The sequence below is a fragment of the Hypanus sabinus genome, chromosome 31 (assembly GCF_030144855.1).
Source record: "Hypanus sabinus isolate sHypSab1 chromosome 31, sHypSab1.hap1, whole genome shotgun sequence".
NCBI lineage: Eukaryota > Metazoa > Chordata > Chondrichthyes > Myliobatiformes > Dasyatidae > Hypanus > Hypanus sabinus.
Window position 1 is genome coordinate 6,550,047 of NC_082736.1, and position 23,045 is coordinate 6,573,091.

Below are 23,045 nucleotides of genomic sequence, written 5' to 3' on the forward strand. Positions count from 1 at the left end.
TCTCTTTTCCATCTCTGGCCTTATCCATTACCTCTCCGTCACCTCCCTCTGGTGTTCCTCCCCCTTTTCTTTCTTCCATGGCCTTCTCCCCTTCCCTGTTAACCAGCCCAGTATCTCTTTCACCAATCAAATTTTCAGGTCTTTAATTTACCAGTCAACCTCCCCCTCCCCACTGGTTTCACCTGTCAGCTCATGTTTCTTCCTCCCAGCGCCCCCCCCCCCCCCCACCGTCCAGCTGTGATTCCTCGTTGTTTTTTCTCCCGACGGGATGAAGGGACTCGGCCCGAAACGTCCACTCTATTTTTCCCACAGGTGCTACCTGGCCTGCTGACTTCCTCCAACATTTTCTGTGTTGCTTGGATTTCCATCAACTGCGATTTTATCTTTGTACCTCTATCCATGTCGTTGTACACTAACATATTCATGTACCGATCTTAGAACATCGTACACCCTTCCGTCTCTGAACCTGGCAGCCCATTCCAAGCACCCGCCCCACTCCATCTGAAAACATGAGCCGCACATCTTCTTTAAACTCTCCCCCACTCCGACCTTACATTCATTCCCGCTAGAATTTCAAATCCTTACCCTGAGAACCAATACTGACTCTGCCCAATCTATGTCTCTCATAAAAACACAAAATGCTGGCAGACGTCGTCACTACCTCCTCCCATAGATGCTGTCTGGCCTGCTGAGATCTGCCAACATTTTGTGTTTTTATTCATTTCCAGCATCTGCAGATTCACTCGTGTTGCCCACGTCTCTCATAACTTTCTGCCTCATAATTCGGTCAAGTTTCCTCTAGGCTCTGACATCCCAATGAAAGCTCAAATACTTTGATCAGGCAACGTCCGGGCAATGCTTTATAAATCCTGCCGGTCCTTCCTGTGAAGTGTCCATTCTTGCGGAATCTGGAATAGAGTCAGAACAGGATTTAACGGGAAACTTTTGAGCAATGTTAATTCCATCTCTGATCCACGACACAGTGGATGATAACTAATGAACCAGTCTTAAACTCGCAGCGTCAATTATAGTGAGTCATCACTCGGGCCTTGGAGTTCCGCGTAGACCGTGTCAATGTAAGAGGTTTAGTTGTTCTGGAGTCTAAAACTGTACAACCTGCGATGGCTGGGAATCGAACCCGGGTTAACTGCTTGGAAGGCAGCTATGCTCACCACTATACCACCATCGCTCAATGATGTTGCAAAGGATTTGAGTAGTGAGGGGTCTTCCATAGTTCCGTGTGACTCCATCAGTCTCCAAGCTGCTGAATAAACTCTGGGCTGAAATGGAAAATTCAGTTACAGGCCAAATCAGGGTGGTGGGGACCAGGCCCCAAATCGTATCAAAGCAACTGAACCCAGTGTTTGGACAATGATTTAGACACGGGGCCAGATTGAAAAGGTCAGGTTGTTCTGGCCGAGGCCAGGGACAAGCCGGTTCAGCTCGCTTCTCCACTCTGCACTGAACTAAGCATCTGTGCACAAACTCTCTTTGTGCATTTCAGTTCAAAATGCTACAGAATTTGCTTGTGTTTATTGTTTGCAGGATTTGTCTTTCTTTCTGCACATTGGGTGTTTGATGGTCTTATTTTATTAGTGGTTCTTTCAGCTTTCTTTGTTTCACGACAGCCTGTTTGAAACAAACCTCAAAGTTGTATAATATATGCGTAATTCAATAATAAATTCACTTTGAACATTGATTCAAAAACCTGATGCTTGAGGGATAAAATAAGGACAAAAAGATAACCAACTCAAAAGTGATTCTCTTTTAATTACAGGCCAGGATGCAGAAGAGCGCAAAATGACAAATATTCTTCACCTTTTAAAGAATTGCAATAGGGACAAGATGGGAAACTATACCCTGGTGACTCTTATATTAGTGGTAGGGATATTATAAATTGCTGATATTATTGGAAAATATATCTAACAATAGGATCAGCTTGCATCTGAAAAATCATAAACAATTTCAGAGTAGCCAATATCGCTTTGCATGAGCAACGTCAACTCTTGCGAACATGGCCGAACGTTTTAAGTGACAGACTAGACTGATGAGAGCTGGGTAGTGGGTACAGGATACAAGGACTTTGGTAAAGCTTTCAACAAGAGTCCCCATGGTGGGCTGATCCACAGCATGGAAGCACATCGCTCAAAAGAAATCTGATTGAGTATATTCAAAATGCAGCTTGGTCAGAGAACACAGAAGGTAATGGTTGAGGGGTGTGATTCTGACTGGACACCTGTGAACAGTGGGGCCCACAAGGAATTCTACTCTTTGTGAAATGATTTGGATGAAAATGAAGGAGGGCTGATTTGTTGGTCTGCAGAGACACAGAAATTGGTGCAGTTATGGATCGTGAGGAAAGTTGCGAAAGGATTCAGCAGAACATAGACCAGCTGGAAATGTGGGCAGAGAAATGGGAGATAAGTCGGTGTACTCTGGGAAGTCAAATGTCAGAGGATTTCTTTGGAATTCCTCTCCCCATCAGAGTGGCTGGAATTACAGTTACGGCAGTGACATGCTCCACCTCAGGATGTGGGAGTCACTCAGTGTCCCCGATAACTTCACATGAGGGAAGTGCACCGAGGTGCAGCTCCTGACTGACCGTGTGAAGGAAATGAAGATGGAGATGGACAGACCGAGAGTTTCCAGGATGCTGAGACCAGAGATTCATGAGTTGGTCACACCTGAGGTCAGGATGCAGACTGTTGTGTGACCATCACGACGGAAAGGGGAAGAGACAGACAGAGTAATGTCTGCCTGTGGCCGTGACCCTCAGCAACAAGTACACTCCTTTGGATACCCCTGGGATGACGAACCAGAGACAGCAGCTCGCCAGGTTGGTGGTACTGAGACCCCAGACCGATGCGGGAGGAATGGTCAAGCAGAGCAGTGATGACAGCGGACTCACAGTACAGGGGATGTGCAGGAGATTCTGTGGCAGCAACAGAGATGACACGATGGTGTGTCGCCTCCTGGGTACTGGGGTCAGGTCCGTCTCAGACGTGCAGGATTTCCTAAAGATAAACTTGCCAGTCGAGTCAGTGGTAAGGAAGCCAAATGTTGGCATTCAGTTAGAGAGGACTACAATACAAAAGCAAGGATGTAAGCATTGCTCCGATCACACTTGGAGTATTGTGAACTGTTCTGGGCCTTTATCTAAAAAGCTACATGCTCGCATCGGAGAGGGTCCAGAGGAAGTTCACAAAAAAGATCCTGGCAATAAAAGGGTTAATGCACGGGGATTGTTTGATGGCTCTGGGCCGGTTGTCTCTGGACTTTAGAAGAACGAGGGAATCTCATTGAAACAGATCAAATATTGAAAGGCCTAGAATGGAGTGGGGAGGGTGCTTCCGATAGTGGGGCCTTCTAGGAACATAGGGCACAGCCTCACAATACTAGGACATACTGTTAGAACAAAGATAAGGAGCAATTTCCTTAGTAAAGAGCAGTGAATCTGTGTAGCCTATGTCAGGACGTTGCTCATTGACTAGAGCTCAACGTTTAACACTATCATTCCCACAGTCCTGATCAATAAGCTACGGAACCTGGTCCCTCTGCAAATGGAACCTCGACTTCCCAACCGGGAAACCACAGTCTGTGTGGATTAGTGATAATTCACACAGATTGTGTGGAGATATGGAGATGGGCTAACCCCTATTGACATCAATGGATCTGGGGTTGAGAGGGTAAACAGCTTTAAATTCCTCGGCATCAACATACCCGAGGATCTCACGTGGGCAGTACGTACCTGCTGTGTGCTGAAAAAGGCACAACAGCGCCTCTTTCACCTCCCAAATCCTAAGAACTTTCTACAGGGGCATAATTGGGAGCATCCCGACTGGCTGCATCACTGCCTGGTATGGGAACTGTACCTCCCTTAATTGCAGCACAGCCCAGCGCATCTGTTGTTGTCAACTTCCCATGATTCAGGACATTGACAAAGACAGATGTGGGAAAAGGGCCCGAGGGATCATTGTGGACCCCAGACACCCCAAGCACAATCTATTCCAGCAGCAACCATCCAGGAAACGGTACCACAGCACAAAAGACAGCACCAACAGGCTTCTGGACAGCTCCTTCCATCAGACTGATTAACTCACGATGAATTGAGGGTACCTCTCTGTTACACTGGCTGTTCTATTTATTATCAATTATTATAAATCACTGTGTTTGCACATTGCATATTTAGACAGAGACATAACATAGATTTTTAATCCTCATGTATGTGTAAGATGCAAGAAATAAAGTCAATTCAAATATCTCCTCTTCACTGAAGATCGACACTGGCCCTGGTGCACCTCAAGGATGTGTGCTTAGCCAACTGCTCTACTCCCTCCAAGACCATGACTATGTGACTAAATATAGCACAACAGCAAGCGAGAAATATGCTGCATACAACCATTGTTGGTAGAATCTCAGATGGAGATTATTGGACTTACAGGAGTGGGATATACCAGCTAGTTGAGTGGTGTCACAGCAACAACCTTGTGCTCAATGTCAGTGAGACAAACAGCTGATCGAAGGAAGGATAAGACGAGGTAACACAAACCAATCCTCATAGAGGGATCAGAAGTAGACACAGTGAACTATTTTAAGTTCCTGGGTGTCAATATCTCTCTTGATGCAGCTACAGTATAAAGAAGGCAAGACAACACGTATATTTCATCAGGAGTTTGAAGATATTTGGTTTGACACTTTAAAACACCCAAAACCCGCTGTAGATGTATTCTATATATTATTTATAATATTTCTTATATATTATAAATATAAATATTTACAATATTTTTGCACTATTTTAATTTACTTAATATACATATCCATATGTACAGTAATGTATTTATTGCTATATTATCAAGTCCTGCATTGAACTGCTGCTGCTAAATTAACAAATTTCCTGACACCTGCCGGTGGTAATAAACCTGATTCTGGTCCTGACTTTGAATTCATCCCCTCAGATGGATGTGACCGATTCATTGGGTATATTTAATGTGGAGGTTCTCGATTGTGGTGGGGGGGGGATAAGAGTGTTTGAGAGGGTTAAGAGGTCTGTCATGATCTCTTACTCCTGGCAGAATGGTGCAGCAGACAGGATGGGCCAAATGGCCTAATTCTGCTGCTGTGTCTTATGGTCCGATGGTCTCGGAGCAGTTGCAGGACATTTCAAAGGGAAGGTTGAGCAGCCGGACATCGTGGTGGACGGTGGATGTTGGTAATAGCAACGTAGGGATACGGAGGGTTGTGTCCTGTGCAGTGAATTTAGAGAAATCAGACAGAAACTAAAAAGTAGTAAGCTCTGTATTACTCCCAGTGACACTTGTTAGTGGGGGGAGATATAGAGAGATACTAGTGATGAACGTGTGGCTCAGGAGCTGGTGCAGGGGGCAGAGTGCCAGTTTCATGGATCAATGGGACATCTTCTAGGGATGTCTAGGCAGAAGCTGTTCACTCCACAGGGTCTTTTGGGGAAGCAGCAGTTTTCTCTGTCCTAAAACTGCACGGGATAGTTTTGATATGACAGGGTGGAGGTTGAAAGGGAATCTGAAGGGTGAGTTGATGGAGGGGAATAAAATTATGTGAGGCATTCAAAGGTTAGAGAAGCAGAGGCTGTTTCCAGTGGTGTGGCTGTCTAATGCTAAAGGGAATAGTTGTAAGGTAAGAGGGTGTATTTAAAGGGAATCTGAAGGGTAAATATTTGACACAAGAATAGCTGGTATCTCAGATAGGCTACCAGAGGATGTGGTGAAGACAAAGACACACAAAGTCTCTGTTCCTGAACACTTCCCAGGAACCTGTCATTACTGTGTTCATCCTGCCCTGGTTTAACTTCTGGGTCTGAGGTTGTTTTCCATCTGTATAAACGATCTGGATGAGAATGTGGTAAACTGGATCAGAAAGTTTGTAGATGATAAGAAGATTAGGGGTATGATGGACAGCAAAGTCGGCTAATAAATCTGGATGTGGGATGTGGACCAGCTGGCAAAATGAAGTTGGTTACAATCTGGAGCACACTGCCTGAGGGAGAGATGCAGGCTGGTATTTAAGGAACATCTGGCTGAACATTTGAATCACCAGGACAGGGTAGGAGACAGACCAAGTGCTGAGTTATTGGAGACAGATTCTCGATGGTCAGTATAGCCATGCAGAAACCACTGACTGTGAAAGTTCAGTGGGAACCTGGAACACAGAACTTCAGGATGGACTCACCTAAAACACTCAGGACCCAGGACAATGGATTTTTGTTGGACAAAGGTATTAATGCATTAGGGTGAGTAGAGAATCAACCCCGTCAAAAGGCTACCAAAATTCCCCCATTCCTCATGCACCAGTAACAGGAATTTAAAATGGGAATTTGGTGAAGAACACTGGTTAGTATTAGCAGAGATGGCGGACAGCTTGGTCACAAAGGAGGGGTGCAAATATCTTCTCAGAGGATAAGGGGTTCAGTGGAACAAGCTCACAGCTGAGAATGAAGGTAACAAACCCCACTGCAGTGGAGGACTGCTGTTGCCAGGGTTGTCCAGGATAGAAACAGACCCTCTGGCCCATCACATTTATGCTCCCCATCGCGCACAGCTATACTAATCCCACTTTCCTGCATCAGTTTCATATCCCTCCAGGCCTTGCTCACCAAAGTACCTGTGCTTGTGTCCCTAATATTGTTACACAGTTCCCTGTATGTGGCATCACAGAGAGACAGGGTTGTGTGATCTACTTGCTTTATCAGCCAAAGTACTGCCTCTCATTAGAATTGTACAAAACTGTTTAAAGACAGATATAAAGGGGATCTGAAGGGTACATACTTCACACAGAGAATAGCTGCTCTCCTAAATCAGCTGCCGGAGGAGGTGTGGGGGCAGAAACCCGCAAAGTCTCTGTTCATTAAACCTTCCCAGGAACCTGACATTCACTGTGTACATCCTGCCCTGGTTGAACCGCCCAGAATAGAGTCAGTGATTTATACAGAACTGAAACCGTCCCTTCGGTAAAACTCATCCACGCCGACCAAGTTGTCGACCTGAACTCGTCCCATCCGCCTGCATTAGGCCCGTGTCCCTCTCAACCTTTCCTATCCATGTAACTGTGCAAATATGGTTTAAATATTGTACCTGAGGCAGAGAGCCGGTGCGGTGAGGCGCTGACAGACACTCACTGTTCCGTGGGCAGGAAGAGGAGAGGCCGATTCCCACAGTGGAGCCGAAACCCAAAGTAGAGACCGACTCCACTTTACTACAACACCGTGCCCACCATCCCGGACCAACTGCCCACCCCGGACCGTTCCCCTGGAAACTAGGACGGAGCCGGTATGACATGTTTGACGTCATCTCATCACAGATCGGCCTACGCAACACGGTATCACGTGACGGTGTCCACAGTCTGGGAGACGGGGCAGAGAGAGCTGTCAATCAGTTGAGCCACTGAGAAACTGTGAGCATTGGAACAGAGTGGGTACAGAGGGGCATTTCCAGGAACTGTGACCCAACCCCACCCCCCACCCACGGGAATTGAGTGTGTTATAGACAGTAATATTCACATTTTTATTTGACTCTTCGGTCTTATAAATATTTAATATTTGTATTTTCTATACTTGTGTGGATAATCTTTTACAATTTGAGATAGAAAAACGTTGTAACTGGATCACTGAACCCTTCATGAAAACAGAACGTTACGGAAAAATATTGTCAAAGTCAACACTTTAATCCAATGTAAGTTAATAGAAGCATAGAAAACCTACAGCACCAAACAGGACTTTCGGCCCACAAAGTTGTGCTTAACATGTCCCTACTTTAGGAATTACTGGGCTTACCTATCCAAACGTCTCTGAAAAGACCCTATCGTAACCGTCTCCACCACCATTGCGGGCAGCCCATTCAATGCACTCACCACTCTCTGAGTAAAAAACTTACCCCTGACATCTCTGTACCTGCTCCCCAGCACCTTAACCTGTGCCCTCTTGTTGCAGCCAGTTCAGCCCTGAGAAAAAGCCTCTGACTATCCACACGATCGATGCCTCTCATCATCTTGTACACCTTGGGCCTAAAGGAAACGATGCTGACTTTGTCTTAGTTTATCATGTGTTGCCAAGTAGCCCGAAAATACATCGAGTCCATCATCTTCCCCACCACTGAGGTCAGACTGACTGGCTGATGATTTCCTCTCGTCTGCCCTTCTCCCTCCTTCAAGAGTGGAATAATGTTTGCAATTTTCCTCTTTTCCAGAACCACGCCAGAATACAGGGATTATAGAAAGATTATTACTAAAACTGCCACTATCTCTTCAGTCACCTCTTTCATAGCTCTGGTGTAGAAAATCCCGTCCAGCTGATTTTCTACCTTCAGATCTTTCAGTTTTCCAAGCAGCTTTTCCACAGTAAAGGCCAATTCACTCATTTCTGCCCCCTGATTCTCCTGAATTTCCAGCAGACTGCCAGTGTCTTCCACAGTGAAGACTGATGCACAATACTTATTCAGCTTCTCTGCCACTTCCCTGTACCCCATTACTACCTCTCCAGCATCATCTACTTTTGCCTCTCTTTTACACTTTGTATATCTGAAGAAACTTCTGGTATCCTCTTTAATACTAATGGCTAGCTTACCTTCGTATTTCTTCTTTTCCCTCTCAATGACTTTTTTTAGTCAGTTTCAAAGTTTTGTAAATCGTATAACTGAGTGTCAGGGATGGACGTCTCAAAGCAGCTACTGAACAATGTTCACTCAGCCAGAGGTGGTGGTTCACGTCAGTAGCAGTGGACAGGTAGAAAAGGGATGAGGTCCCACAGTGAATATAGAGAGTTAAGGAACAAGTTAAAGAGCAGGACCTGAAAGGTGATAATTTTTGTGTTACTCCCAATGCTCTGTGGTCGTTCGGGTGGGAACAGAAAGTTAGAGCAGATGACTGTGTGGCTGAGGAGCTGGTGCAGGGACAGGGTTTCAGGATTCCAGAACACTGGAACCTCTTCAGGTCCAGAGGTGACATTTACGGGGGGGGGGGGGTCTGTATCATGAGGTTCATTGTTGCTCCCTGGGAGGGTTGAAATGAGATTGACAGGGGGCTGTGAACCAGCACACCAGTCACTGAATGGAGAGATTGATGCCAAGTTTGATGCTTAACACTGTAAGGATGGATTTTGAGGCAAATCCTCATCTGACATGAGTTTGTTTAAAGACCAGCTGCACAGTGATTCAGGGCCAGTTTGTTCCTGTAAGGGGGAGGGTCCAGGATGGCAAGGTTCAGGAACCTTGGATGATGAGAGAGGAAGTAAATTTAGTCGAGGAAGAGTGAGAAGCTTATGTAAGGCTTAGGAAGCTGGAATCAAACAGGGGGTTTGAGGATGATATTTAAAACACAGAAGGGAACTCAAGAACATTTGCAGAGCGAGAAACAGTGATGAAAAATCTCGGATGAGCAGGATTAAAAATAACCCCACTGCATTCTGTACATTCATTGTGGTGAAAAGGATACCCAGGGGTGCACGTCCAACATAAAGCGTGGGTACACAGGTAATGGCAGGAACATTAACACACAGAAGGATGCTGGGTCCGGGCAGATTGGTTCCCTGAAACTGGGAGCACAGGTTGACAGGGTGGTAAAGCCTGTGTACGGCATGTTTGCCTTCACCGGGCAAGGCATTGAGTTCAATCACCAGGACATCATGTTACAGTTTATAAAATGCTGGTTCGGCCACACTGAGAGCACAGTGTTCAGTTCCGGTCACCTCATTCTAGGAAGCATGTGGAGGTTTCGGTGCAGGTGCAGAAGTTGTTAAGCAGGATGTCTGGAGGAGGAGTGAGGTGAGGAGAGGCTCGACATGCTGGAGCTTTTTCCTCTGGAGTGGCGTCAGCTCAGGAGAGATCTGACAGAAATTTATACAATTTTGCAGGACATAGTTAGTGTATAGTTATAGCCAGTAATATTTTTCACAGGAGAGAAATGTCTTCTACTAAAAGACATGTATTTAAGATCTGAGGAAGAAAGTGAAGGGAACAGTGATGGGGACTTGGAATGCACTAGCAGGGGTGGTGGCAGAGGCAGAGAGCACAGGGGTATTTAGGGAAGTCTTAGACAGACAGGAATTTGTAGAGAAGTGACTGGTACTACGGTTGTGCCGCGGAGAGCATTCTGACAGGCGGCATCTGTCTGGTGTGGGGGGGCTACGGCACAGCACCGAAAGAAGCTGCTGATAGTACCCAGGACATCTTTAGGGAGCGGTGCTCATAAAGGCAGCGTCCATTAGTAAACACTTCCAACACCCAGGGCATGCCCTTTTCTCACTGTTACCGTCAGGTAGGAGATACAGAAGACTGCAGGCACACTCAGCGATTCAGGAAAAGCTTCTTCCCCTCTGCCATCCAATTCCTAAATGGACATTAAAACTATGGGCACTACCTCACTTTTTAATATACAGTATGTCCGTTTTTGCATTTTTCAAAATAACAGTCAATAAACGTAACTGATTTACTTGTTTATTTATTATGTTTTATTTTATTTTATTTATTATTTTATAACTTTGTCTTCCAGGTTATGTATGACATTGCACTGCTGCTGCTAAGTTAACAAATTTCACGTCACATGCCGGTGATAATAAACTTGATTCTGAAATGTAAAACGCAAATGTTATTTTTCTGTGAGGCGATGGGAATCGCTCATGAAGCAACGAACAGGCGATGTTCCCGCCTTCTGCACACCGGAACGGTCCGGGGTCAACCCGCAATGTGGAACCCAGACAACGCGGTTCGAGGTGATGAAGAGCGGAGTCGTTGAGTGATCGGAGATTAAATTCTCCCTCCCGGGGCTGACTACGGAAGTTCATTTCACGACTCTGCGCCTAGTGAACCCGCTGATTCTCTGCAAGGGGAGAGAGCTCATTCGGTCTGCTGAGAGGGGAAAACGAGCCGGGACTGAAACAAACCGGTTTCTGTGCAGATTTATTCCGGTTTCTTTCGCGGAAGAAACACGTCGAGGCACTGACAGATGCAGGATATCAAAGGGACGGAAAGCACCCGCCGCTCAGCCCTTCCACAGACATTGTGAGTGGCTCTGAAAAGAGCCTTTAGGTAAATAGATTCAGCTTACGTCGCTTCACTTACTGGCAGCGCCGGTTTTCTTGGGCAAAAGGACAGCCTGGATGTTGGGTAACACACCGCCCTGAGCGATAGTCACCCCTCCCAGCAGCTTGTTCAGCTCCTCGTCGTTGCGGACGGCCAGCTGCAGGTGCCGGGGGATGATGCGGGTCTTCTTATTGTCCCGGGCCGCGTTGCCGGCCAATTCGAGGATTTCGGCCGTCAGATACTCGAGTACAGCAGCCAGATAGACCGGGGCTCCGGCACCCACCCGCTCAGCATAGTTGCCCTTTCTTAGGAGTCTGTGAACCCGGCCGACCGGGAACTGCAGTCCAGCCCGAGACGAGCGAGATTTGGCCTTGGACCGAGCTTTGCCAGCGCCGCCTTTTCCACGTCCAGACATTTCCACAGTCACAGTCCTAATCCAGCGAGAATGAAAGAATGTTCACCCCGCCCCAACTCGCCCCTTTTGTACTTTCTTTGAGAATGCAAACTGATGTTTGAGATTGGTGTGATCCTGCTTTTTCTCATTGGTGAAGAGAAATGCTCCAATCGAAGAACTGCCTTAATTACCAATCAGCAGTCCGTGAAGATAGAAGCGGGAAAAATAACCGTCTCCTCCCCAAAGTGCACTGTAATCTGGAAAAAAGCCCGCCAAAAAATAAATCTGTTATTTAAATTTAATGTCAAGTTAAATCATTGCAGATCTGTTTTAAGATTGGGTCTTCGCATTTCCCTCTGTTACTGAAATCGGGCACATTTGATTTAAGTGTAATTGATATTGGAGTGTCTGGGAACACAATTCTCTAATTTCTTTCAACCCGTAACGGAACCGAATAAAACTGCCGCTCATCTTCTGCCCGCGGTCGGTCACTGTGTGAACGTTATCAGGTTATGGAAAACGGCTCTTCTCAAACTTTGTCCAGCGTCTAGTCTGCAATTTTATAAAGTTATAATATGAAAGAGCCATCACGAGGAAATCTGCAGATGCTGGAATTTCAAACACACACAAAATGCTGGTGGAACCCAGCAGGCCAGTCAGCATCTATAAGCAGAAGGACTGTCGACGCCTCTCCACATGAAAGAGCCATAATGTCTTTCAGGCTCGAGTTGAAATGAGATTCAGGAGTTACCCAACTGGAACCAATAAACTGCTGAAGCCGCAAGTAAAACAACAACGGCAGCAATCCTCCGCTTGGCATGGATACCGAGTGGGCGGACTGATGGGGGGGGGGGGGGGGAGAGGGGGTAACAATTCATTGTCAGTTCAGTGGGAGCTTATTACAATCGCGATTTAGCTCTTGTAGAAGTCACCAGACAAAGTATGTGTAATTTATTACCGAAAAGCTAGTACAACTCTTTCATTGAAATTGTGGGTGGCTCTTAAAAGAGCCGTTGTGTTTTCGATCATCTCACTAGGCAGCTTCACTTGGAGCTGGTGTACTTGGTCACCGCCTTTGTCCCTTCGGACACGGCGTGCTTGGCCAGCTCCCCGGGCAGCAGCAGGCGCACGGCGGTCTGGATCTCCCGGGAGCTGATGGTGGACCGCTTGTTGTAATGGGCCAGGCGGGAAGCCTCACCCGCGATGCGCTCGAAAATATCGTTCACGAATGAATTCATGATGCTCATGGCCTTGGAGGAGATGCCGGTGTCGGGATGAACCTGTTTCATCACTTTGTAGATGTAGATGGCGTAACTCTCCTTCCTCGACCTCTTGCGCTTCTTGCCAGACTTGCTCGCCGGTTTGGACAGAGCTTTCTTGGCGCCCTTCTTGGGAGCGGGTTTCGGCGCATCAGGCATTTCCTCGTCGGTTTCAAACACAATAATAAGCTGAAGCTGTCCGGAGCGCGGATTAAATAGGCAGCGCCCAAAGTGGTATGTTAATGAGGATGGGATTGCTGAGCATTTCCATTGGTTGTTTGGAGAAATTAATCACCAATCGGAACGCTGGGGGATGGGAAGCAGCGCCAATGTGTGGCGGTTACCGCTGTCGTTTAATGCGGGAGGAAGTACAGAAGGGCAGAGACAGGCGGGGGTGCGGGCTGACATTGAAAAGGGAAACGCAAATTTCAAAAACAGAATGAAAATAAATTCAGATGAAATATTGTAAAATTAAACACTAAGACGTTCAGTTCATGACACAGGGCAGCAGGAGAGCGAAGGAGAGATTTGGACATTTCAATGTAAAGTTCAAATCGAGTTTATTTATGCACAGGTGAGAGGAACAACGTATTTGTAGCAACATCACAGACACATTGCATCAGACACAACATTGACAAGAAACACTGAAATTAAATAAGAATTATACCAAAATATTCAAATAGACAGAGGACTATCAGAACAAAATCTAAATAACAAAGAGATTATGCAGGCAGTGGGAGAATCACCCCTCCTGTGCTTCTTCATCTCGTCACTCTCGATTCAGAGTCACGCAACGCTGCCACTTTGATCTGGCCCATGCCTTCATTCACCAGGTCCAACACTTGCCTTTATTGGATCTTCCTCCTCCTGACACTAGTCATCGTGTTTGTGGGGCTGTGTGTCCCCTTGGACCCCTGGATTAGGTTTGAGGGTAGGCCTGGTGGATGTATATATGCTGGGAGAGATAAGGCTGTAGATGGTGTATGGTGAGATATGTATGGTGTATGACGTATGGTCAAAATAAAGCCAAGTAACAAGTTCGAAAATACCCACAACTTGCAGAATTACACACTTCTCTTTATCTTGGTCCATGGGATAAACACGGCGGGCCTGATCCACCCTGGTATATGATGGTGTATGGTAGACGGTGGATGGGGTAGTGTAGTGGAGCCACACAGTGGCTGATGCATTTCATTATCGTGGTTCAACACCACTTGGCTTAGGGAACCGGGTGTGCAAAGGGACACATCATCAATAATACAACTTAGGGTCATTGGGTATTTCGGGTCTTTAATCATGATACAATATCGCCCCGGCAACGCAGCCAGGGTGGATCAGGCCCGCCGTGTTTATCCCATGGACCAAGATAATGAGAAGCGTGTAATTCTGCAAGTTGTGGGTATTTTCGACCTTGTTACTTGGCTTTATTTTGACCATTTGGGGAATAGAATGTTCTGAGGCCTAGTAATCAGGCTTTACCTCCAAGTACAGTTCAACTTCCCTACTCTAAATTTACACCAGTCTTTATTTTGCTTCTATGTGCCTGGGATTGCATGGGTTAAAGTAACAAGTTTACTGCAGTACAAACTAGTGATTAATGTTGGACAGATTGATCCATGATTCCAAAATGCAAAAATCTCTGAAATCCAGAATTTATTGTACTGACATTACGTCACAATTGGAGAATTTTACCCAGGATTAAATGACTTGTCTAATGAAGAGCATTTCACCTCACTAGGCCTCTATTCACTGGAAATGCGAAGGAAGAAGTGTTACCGAATTGAAACCTATCAAATAGCGAAAGGCCTCGAGTGAGTGGATGTGGAGAGGACCTTTCCTGTGGTGGGAGTGTCTGTAACCAGACCACACAGTTTCAAAATAGAGGGGCATCCTTTTAGAGTGGAGATGAGGAGGAATTTCTTCAGCCAGAGAGTGGTGAATCAGAGGAATTTTTGGTCACATGCGGCTGTAGAGGCCAAATCACTGGATGTAGGCAGAGATTGGGGCTAAGAGGAAAAATTGATCAGTGATGATGAAATGGCAGAGCAGGCTCGATGGGCCAAATGGCCGAATTCTGTTCCTAAATCTGATGGTCTTATGGACTCACTTAGAAACTAAAATTTTCCCAGAGACTGTTGATCTCAGCTTTGACTCAACCCAGCACCTGAGGCTCCAGATTCCTTATATAAGGAATACAGAAGTTCCTAGTTCTCAGATTAAAGGAATATGATCTCATTTCCATCCTGAATGCTTGTCACCTGAATCTGTTCAACAGACACAAGATGCTGGCGGAAGTCCGCAGGCCGGGCAGCATCTATGGGAAAGGGTAACGAGTCGATGCTTCAGGCTGAGAACCTTCACCAGGGAGAGATCTGATGGAAGGGTCTTGGGCCGATGTGTTGACTGTTTACTCTTTTCCATAAAGGCTGCCTGTCCTGCTGAGTTCCTCCAGCATTTTGTATGTGTTGCTTTTGATTTCCAGCATCAGCAGATTATCTTGTGTTTGAGATTTACGCCTCATTCTGAGGGTATTTTCCTCAGTTATGGAGATCTCATTCAGAGGAAAGATCCTCCTTGCTTACTACCTGTCACATCCTGAAAGAATCTAACAGATTTCCTCGTTTTCTCATTAACTGCAGGAATACAGACACAGCACACACATTCTCCTCTCACATAACCAACCCTCCATCCCTGGAACCAGCCCAGTCAGTGTGGGGAACAGTCACTGAACTCTCTCTATTGCAGGGATATCCTTCCCGAGGATGTGTGACCAAACCCGGACACTACATTCAAGGTGTGCTCTCACCAGGGCCCTATAGAATCCAGTGAGACATCTGTACCCCTCTTCTCCACTCGTCCTGGATCACAGGACAAAATACTGTTTGCTCTCTCATTACTTGCTGTACCTGCACGTTAACTCAAGTGATTTGTTTACAAGGGCACCCAGGTCCCTCTGAACATCCCGTGTAGAAACGACTCTTACAGTTTGATCCTGGGAATGGGTGATCTCACATTTCCCCACATTCTGTTCCATCCGCCCCATCCTCAACCATTCACTCTCCTGTCTACATCCCCCAAACCTTCTCACTACTGACCCTGTCCCTCCTGCTCTGCCACAGCAACAGACCTCGTCACTGATTTATGCCGCACAGAAACAGGCCTGTCGGCTGAACACATCCATGCTGGCCAAGCGGACAAACAAAACCATTGTCAGTTACCTGAATTTGTCCCATGTCCCTGTGAAACTTCCCTTCCCACAGTCCAAGAGATTTGGCAACTGTGCCCCCTCTATACCATCACTGGAGGTTTTTTGTTCCATTTAAACAGCACATTCTGTGAACAAAACCTGCTCCTCAGGGTCCCAGTTAAATCTTTCCTCTCACACTGTATACCTTAATCTCTAGCTTCCAACTCCATGACCCTGGAGATAACAGATTCACTATTGACCGTAGCATTGTCTGCCATTATTTTATCAGCCTCTGTAATGTCACATACACTCTGGTGAGAATGTTCCAGTCTATCCAGCCTCCTGTTAAATCCCTTTTGCACCCTCTCCAGTTTAATGTCACCCTCTGATCACTGGGCAACTATAAATGTACGCCGTGCTCCAAGAGTGGTTTCCCCAAGGCTGGGAGAGCTGTAATGTGACGTCACGGTCCAGTGCCCAATACTCTCCCGATGAATGCAAGTGTGGCAAACACCACCTTCACCGTCCTGCCGACCTGTGTTTACACTTTGAAGGAATTCGATATCTGCACCCCGATGTCTCTCTGTTTTACAGCACTCCCAGGGACCGAACATTCCCCACGGCAGTTCTGCCCTGGTTCGTCAATGACAACGGAACATCTCTTGTTCTTGTTTGCAGGCTCGAAGGGCCGAATGGACTACTCCTGCACCTATTTTCTTTCTCACATTTATCTGTCATTACTCAAATCACTGACCTCATTGACCACCGTCCTGTTGTATTGCTGGTTACATTCTTCACACTTTAGTGATATCTGCATATTTGCTGAGCCGGGCATTGACATTGTCAGCCGAGTCTTTAATGAATGAACTGCAGCAGCAGACCTGACTCAGCTCCCAGGCTTTTCCTTGCAGCGATACCCGCACAGTGCTGGAGGAACTCAGCAGGCCAGGCAGAATCTGTGAGAAACAGTAAACAGCCGACGTTTCAGGCCGAGACCGTCCAGAATCTGAACAATGTCTTGTGTTTGGTTTTCCATCGATCCTTTCCTACGTGACTGGATAACATAACCCATCCTCCAATCCTCTGCCACTACTCCCGCCCGAGAAACGCGCAGAGAGACAGAGGCGGGGAGGTGAGGGGAGAGAGTCAGAGTGACAGACAGGGCCGTCAGCGGCCTCTCATCGTCCAGCTCCGTCTTCACTTTACTTCACCCGCCAATTTCCAACGGTTTATCCGAAACACAGAGCTCCAGAGAGGGGAAAGAAAACTCGCTCACACACAAAGTTTCTACAAAGTTACTGGCTGTCGGACTTCATGCTATCAGAATACAGTGTGATTGGCGCAGGATTAATTTCAAATCGCCCGCCAATTTCAGAGCACCCAGCAACGGTGCTTGATTACTTTTTTATATTATTTACCATTAATTGTATCACGGATTCTACAATTTCAGTTTCATTTGACATATAATTGTTTCAGTGAAGATTTAAATGGATGATTACAGAATCGTTTCTCTGAATGAGGGAACTGATTTCTGTCCGAGACGGACAAGGGGATGCTGAAAAGGCAGAATCGCAGGGATATTTCAAGCGGAACGGATTAATCTGTTTTATGTCAGCCAAATATATCGATAAAAATAATTAAAAGGTTGTGGACACGGCTCTCTCTGTGAGGCGGTGGGTGGCTCTTAGAAGAGCCTTTGTGTTGTGTTCGGGAGGAAGTGGGAGTTTTTCAGCCGCCGAAGCCATAGAGAGTGCGGCCCTGGCGTTTCAGAGCGTACACCACATCCATGGCAGTGACCGTCTTGCGCTTGGCGTGTTCAGTGTAGGTGACCGCATCCCGGATCACATTCTCCAGGAAAACCTTCAGCACCCCGCGGGTCTCCTCGTAGATCAGACCCGAGATCCGCTTGACGCCGCCACGGCGAGCCAGACGGCGGATGGCCGGTTTGGTGATGCCCTGGATGTTATCCCGGAGCACTTTACGGTGCCGCTTGGCTCCGCCTTTGCCCAGTCCTTTGCCTCCTTTCCCTCTGCCAGACATGATGCTGCTTCACTCAGGTCGCTGCTCAGTGACAAACCGACTGCTGATGTCTCCTTTTATACACAGCGCCCCGACCTGCCCGAGAAATGCGCAGAGAGACAGAGGCGGGGAGATGAGGAGACAGAGTCAGAGTGACGGACAGAGCCGAGAGCGGCCTCTCATCGTCCAGCTCCGCCTTCACTTTACCACACCCGCCAATTTCCAACGGTCTATCCGACACAAAGCGCTTTAGCGGAAAAAAAACTGACTCACACACCACGTAAATTCTGGAGGATTTCTGGAAATTTGCTGATTCTCCTGCTTTAAATTATAGGAAGTGCTTTTCCATTCCGCAAATCCCCGAGAACCTCAGTCTGTCCCTCCCCGGCCCCAGGACCAGTTTGAGTGTCCTGACACACAGCAGTTGGTGGGCGAGGGTGCAGTCACTTCCAGTGATGAGAGGGTTAATTCATCAGAACAATTTTTCCTCTGGGTCGCGAGGGAAATGAAAGTACGGTCACCCAAAGGAACAGGATACATAGGCAGATTAAGGATATACAGACCGCGCTTCTGGAGCCTTCCAAAGCCCAGATAAGGGGTGGCTGAGGAGCTGGTGCGAGGTGGGTGGGGCTTCAGGCACAAGGATCATTTGCCTCTCGAAATGAAGGTGAGACAGGTCCAGTGAGGAGGAGAGTCAACTGGAAGCTTTCTTCGTGCGACACGGAAAGGTTTCAACGAGCAGGTATGAGGTCCTACAAATTCATTTTCGGGAACTAGGTTAAAACAGCAGGACTTCCAGGATTATAATTACAGAATTACGACCCAAACCATGTGGTTGTGTGGTGAGAAATTGATATGTTGTGCAGTTTAATATGTTGCTGAGGAACTGATGCAGGAGGGGGATCTTCAGGTTCATGGATCAATCGGCTCCCTTCCAGTCAGGTGGGAGACCGGGACAAACAAGACCATTTCCATCTGGACCGGAGGGGAACCAATATCCTCACCAGGAGGTTTGATGGTGTCACTTGACGGAGTTTGAACTGGAATAGCAAATGGGAGAATGTGTGTATGACAAGACAGTCTGAACAGAACGAGAGCCGATATTAGCCCAGTGGAGGGACTGATGGGATGAAATGAGGTTATTTCAACATTAGGAGTATGTGTCAGATGGACAGGGCTGGCAGCTCAACATTCCTGGGTCTGAATGTTTTACATGTGGGTGGCGGGGAAGGGGGTTAAAAGGTGCAAAGGTTACACAACTGAGAATGTCACAGCAAACTGGAGGGTTCATTTACACGGCAAACTTCAGTTACACTGACAGGATTATTGAATTGCCCCTCCCCAGTAACAAGTGGGGGACTTTATCTTCCATAGAATTGACTGCAACTTGCTTATTGCTAAGATATTCCAGACTGGTTCAGTGAATCTGAGGAGTGTTTGAAACATTATGTAGAGCCCAATCAGAGTTCAGAACAGACAGGAATTAGTTTTTCAGAAATAAACCTGGCCAGCTGACAGCTGAGAGTCAGTGAATATTTTGGGATCTTATATTTCTCTTACTTATGAGTAAGAATAAAATTAGATCTGTATGAAGGTACTAAATTAAGGGCCAGTTAGAATGCAGTCAGACAGAAGCCAAGCGGCATTGATTGGGAGAAGCCACTGTTTGACAAGTCCAGGCCTGACATGTGGGAGTTGTTTAAAGACCTGCAGATCCGAGTCGATATTGAGCTACAGGATTCATGCACACCTGGAAAGGCATGGCTTGCTTGATAGTTTTGTGTGGACACATCACGCTTGACAAAATTGATCGAGGATTCGGTGGTGGTGATACAGAAATAACATATAGGTGTAGAATTAGGCTATTTGGCCCATCAAGTCTGCTCTCTCTTTTCATCTTGGCTGAGACATTTTTCCTCTCAGCCCCAATCTCCTACCTTCTCCCTGTATCCCTTCATGCAATGACCAATCAAGAACCAATCAACTTCTGCCTTAAATACCTGAAGGCTTGGCCTCCACAGCTGCCGCCCGTGGTAATGAATTCTACAGATTCACCACTCTCTCTGAGGAAATTCTTCCTCATCTCCATTCTAAAAGGATGTCCCTCTCTTCTGAGGCGGTGTCCTCTGGTCTTAGACACTCCCATCCTCTCCACATCAACTTTATCAAGGTCTTTCACCATTCGATAGGTTTCAATTCATCATACCTCATTGTTCCAACTTCCAGGGAATAAAGGCCAAGAGACATCAAACACTCTTCATACGACAAGCTGTTTAATCCTGGAATCAATTTTGAAAATCTCATTTGAAACCCATCCAGTTTCAGCTCAGCCTTCCTAAGATAAAGGGCCCAAAACTGCTCCCAATACTCCAAGTGAGACCTCACCAGTACTTCATAAAGTCTCAACATCACATCCTTGCTCTTATATTCTGGTCCTCTTGAAATGAATGTTAACTTCACATTTGCCTTCCTCACCACAGACTCAACAAGCAAATTAACCTTTACAGAACAAGCACAATGACTCCCAAATCCCTCTGCACCACATTTTTTCTGTATCTTTTCTCCCTTTAGAAAATAGTCAACTCTAATATCTCTTCAACTGAAGTACATGACCATACATTTCCCAATTCTGTATTCCATCTGCCACTTATTTGCCCATTCTCTTCATCTGTCTGTCTTTCCCTATTTCCTCAAAAATACCTGCACATCCACCTGTCTCTTCATATCATCTACAAATTTTGCAACAAATCCATTAACTCCATCATTCAAATCATTGACATATAACGTAAAAAGAATCAGCCCCAACATCTTGGTGCTTGATGACGGCAAGACTGTGGACATGATCTCTACAGATCTTAGTGGGATTCAATATAAATTGCAATTTCAATTCAGAAATGGATTCCTCATAGAAGGCTAAGTAGTGCTGGAAGTCCATGAACAGTGGTGACCCACAAGGATTGATGCTGGGAATGATGCTGAGTGTGATATATATCAATGTTTGGATGAAAATGTTGATGGGTGGTTTACAAGTTTACATGTGACAGCAAGATTGGTGGAATCGTGGACAGTGTAAACATTGATCAATGCACACAGATCACAAACAGATATGCAGAGAATTTGCAGAAGGAATTTACTCTGGGAGGGAATGCGGTATTGCACTTTGGGAGGTCAAATGAAAGAAGGAAGTATAATGTTAATGATTGACTCCTTCCCAGCATTGGTGAAAAGAGAGAACTTGGGATCCAGGCAGACAGTTCACTGAACGTGGCTACACAGTGGGATAAGGTGTACAGAATGCTGGTCCCCAATGGTCAGGGTGTTGAGTATAAGAGTAAGGGAGTCATGTATTAAGACAGGCATACAAACGTACAGGGAATGGACCATGTCCAGGTAGGCGTATTCAGCTCCTTCAAGTCAGTATTTAGTTGATGCACCATTCGCAGTAATTACAGCCTTGAGTCTGTGTGGCTAGGTCTCTATCAGCTTTGCACATCTGGACACTGCAATTTTTCCCCATTCTTCCTTACAAAACTACTCAAGATCTGTCAGAATGCATACAGTTTGTGAGTGAAAAGCTCTTTTCAAATCCAGCTACAGACTGAAGTCTGGACTCTGACTTGGCCACTCTAGGACATTAACTTTGCTGTTTTAATGCATTCCTATGCAGCTTTGGTTTTAAGCTCGTGGTCATTGTCTTGCTGGAAAACAAATCTTCTCCCAAGTCTCAGTTTTCTTGCAGACTGCATTACGTTTTCTAACAGGATTTCCCTGTATTTTGCTGCATTCATTTTACCCTCTACCTTCACAAGCTTTCCAGGGCTTGCTGCCGTGAAGCACAATGAACTATTCTCGACTGTAGGTAAGGTGTGTTTTTGATGATATGCAGTGTTCGGCTTACATCAAACTTAAGAGTTTAGTCTGATTGCAAAAAAAGTTCTATTTTAGTTTCAGAGCATAGAACCTTCTTCCAGCTGGCTTCAGAGACCCCCTCGTCCTCTGGCAAACTCCAGGTGAGATTTCATGACAGCTTTTTTCAACAGTGGCTTTCTCTTTGCCACTCCCTGATAAACCTGTGACAGGTGAAACACCTGGGCAACTATCATTGTATGCAAAATCTCTCCCAGTTTAGCCACGGAAGCTTGAGTTATCAAAGGCGGAGTTATCAACAGTTATCAAAGGTGATTTGGTAGCCTCTTTCTCTAGTTCTCTTCTTGCACAGCTGCTCAATTTTTGAACACTGTCTGCTCGAGGTAGGTTTACAACGGTGCCATATTCTTTCCACTTCTGGATGATAGAGATCTAGAAGATTATAAGGCTACTAGGAAGGTGCTTAAGGAGGAAATTAGGAGAGCCACATGGCCTTGGCGGGCAGGATTAAGGAAAACCCCAAGGCATTCTACAAGTATGTGAAGACCAAGAGGATAAGACATGACAGAATAGACTTATAAAGCGTGATAGTGGGAAAGCGTGTATTCAACAGGAGGAAATAGCAGAGGTACCTGATGAATACCTTACTTCAGTATTCACTATGGAAAAGGATATTAGTGATTGTCCTGATGACCTGCAGCAGACTGAAAAGCTTGAGCATACAGCTATTAAGAAGGAGGATGTCCTGGAGCTTTTGGAAAGTTGGATAAATCGCTGGGACCAGACGAAATGTACCCCAGGCTACATGGGGTAGGCGAGGGGTGGAGATTGCTGAGCCTCTGGCAATGATCTTTGCACCATCAATGGGGAAGGGAGAGGTTCCAGAGGATTGGAGGATTGTGGATGTTGTTCCATTCTTCAAGAAAGGGAGTAGAGATAGCCCAGGAAATTACAGACCCGTGACTCTTACCTCAGTGGTTGGGAAGATGATGGAGAAGATCCTGAGAGGCAGGATTTATGAAGATTTGGAGAGCTATGATATGATCAGGAGTAGTCAGCATGTCTTTGTCAAGGACAGGATGTGCCTTACAAGCCTGATTGGATTTTTTGAGGATGTAACTAAACACAGTCATGAAGGAAGAGCAGTAGATATAGTGCATATGGATTTCAGCAAGGCATTTGATAAGGTACCCCATGCAAGGCATACTGAGAAAGTAAGGAAGCATGGGATCCAAGGGGACATTGCGTTGTGAATCCAAAACTCGCTTGCCCAC

At 46.1% G+C, this 23,045-nt stretch overlaps 3 protein-coding genes and 1 non-coding gene across 4 annotated transcripts; all 4 read right to left on the reverse strand.

Annotated features, from left to right (window-relative positions):
• Window positions 1–1,117: 1,117 nt before the first annotated feature.
• On the reverse strand, window positions 1,118–1,189 carry trnag-ucc (transfer RNA glycine (anticodon UCC)). The gene has a single exon. It is a non-coding gene; the product is annotated as a tRNA-Gly (tRNA).
• A 9,339-nt stretch (window positions 1,190–10,528) lies between these two features.
• LOC132383770 (late histone H2A.L3-like) lies at window positions 10,529–11,680 on the reverse strand. The gene has a single exon (XM_059954973.1). It carries the CDS (start codon window positions 11,458–11,460, stop codon window positions 11,077–11,079), a length of 384 nt encoding a protein of 127 aa, XP_059810956.1. The 5' UTR covers window positions 11,461–11,680; the 3' UTR covers window positions 10,529–11,076.
• An 802-nt stretch (window positions 11,681–12,482) lies between these two features.
• LOC132383789 (histone H2B-like) lies at window positions 12,483–12,857 on the reverse strand. Its single transcript, XM_059954995.1, has one exon. The coding sequence runs from the start codon at window positions 12,855–12,857 to the stop codon at window positions 12,483–12,485; it is 375 nt and encodes a 124-aa protein (XP_059810978.1).
• Window positions 12,858–17,613: 4,756 nt separating this feature from the next.
• On the reverse strand, window positions 17,614–17,928 carry LOC132383834 (histone H4). Its single transcript, XM_059955043.1, has one exon. The coding sequence runs from the start codon at window positions 17,923–17,925 to the stop codon at window positions 17,614–17,616; it is 312 nt and encodes a 103-aa protein (XP_059811026.1). The 5' UTR covers window positions 17,926–17,928.
• Between the last annotated feature and the right edge of the window lie 5,117 nt (window positions 17,929–23,045).

What these genes read in the sequence shown, in the direction of transcription:
- LOC132383770 (XM_059954973.1), bottom strand. Translation starts at nt 11,460, where the DNA reads ATGTCTGGACGTGGAAAAGGCGGCGCTGGCAAAGCTCGGTCCAAGGCC.
- LOC132383789 (XM_059954995.1), bottom strand. Translation starts at nt 12,857, where the DNA reads ATGCCTGATGCGCCGAAACCCGCTCCCAAGAAGGGCGCCAAGAAAGCT.
- LOC132383834 (XM_059955043.1), bottom strand. Translation starts at nt 17,925, where the DNA reads ATGTCTGGCAGAGGGAAAGGAGGCAAAGGACTGGGCAAAGGCGGAGCC.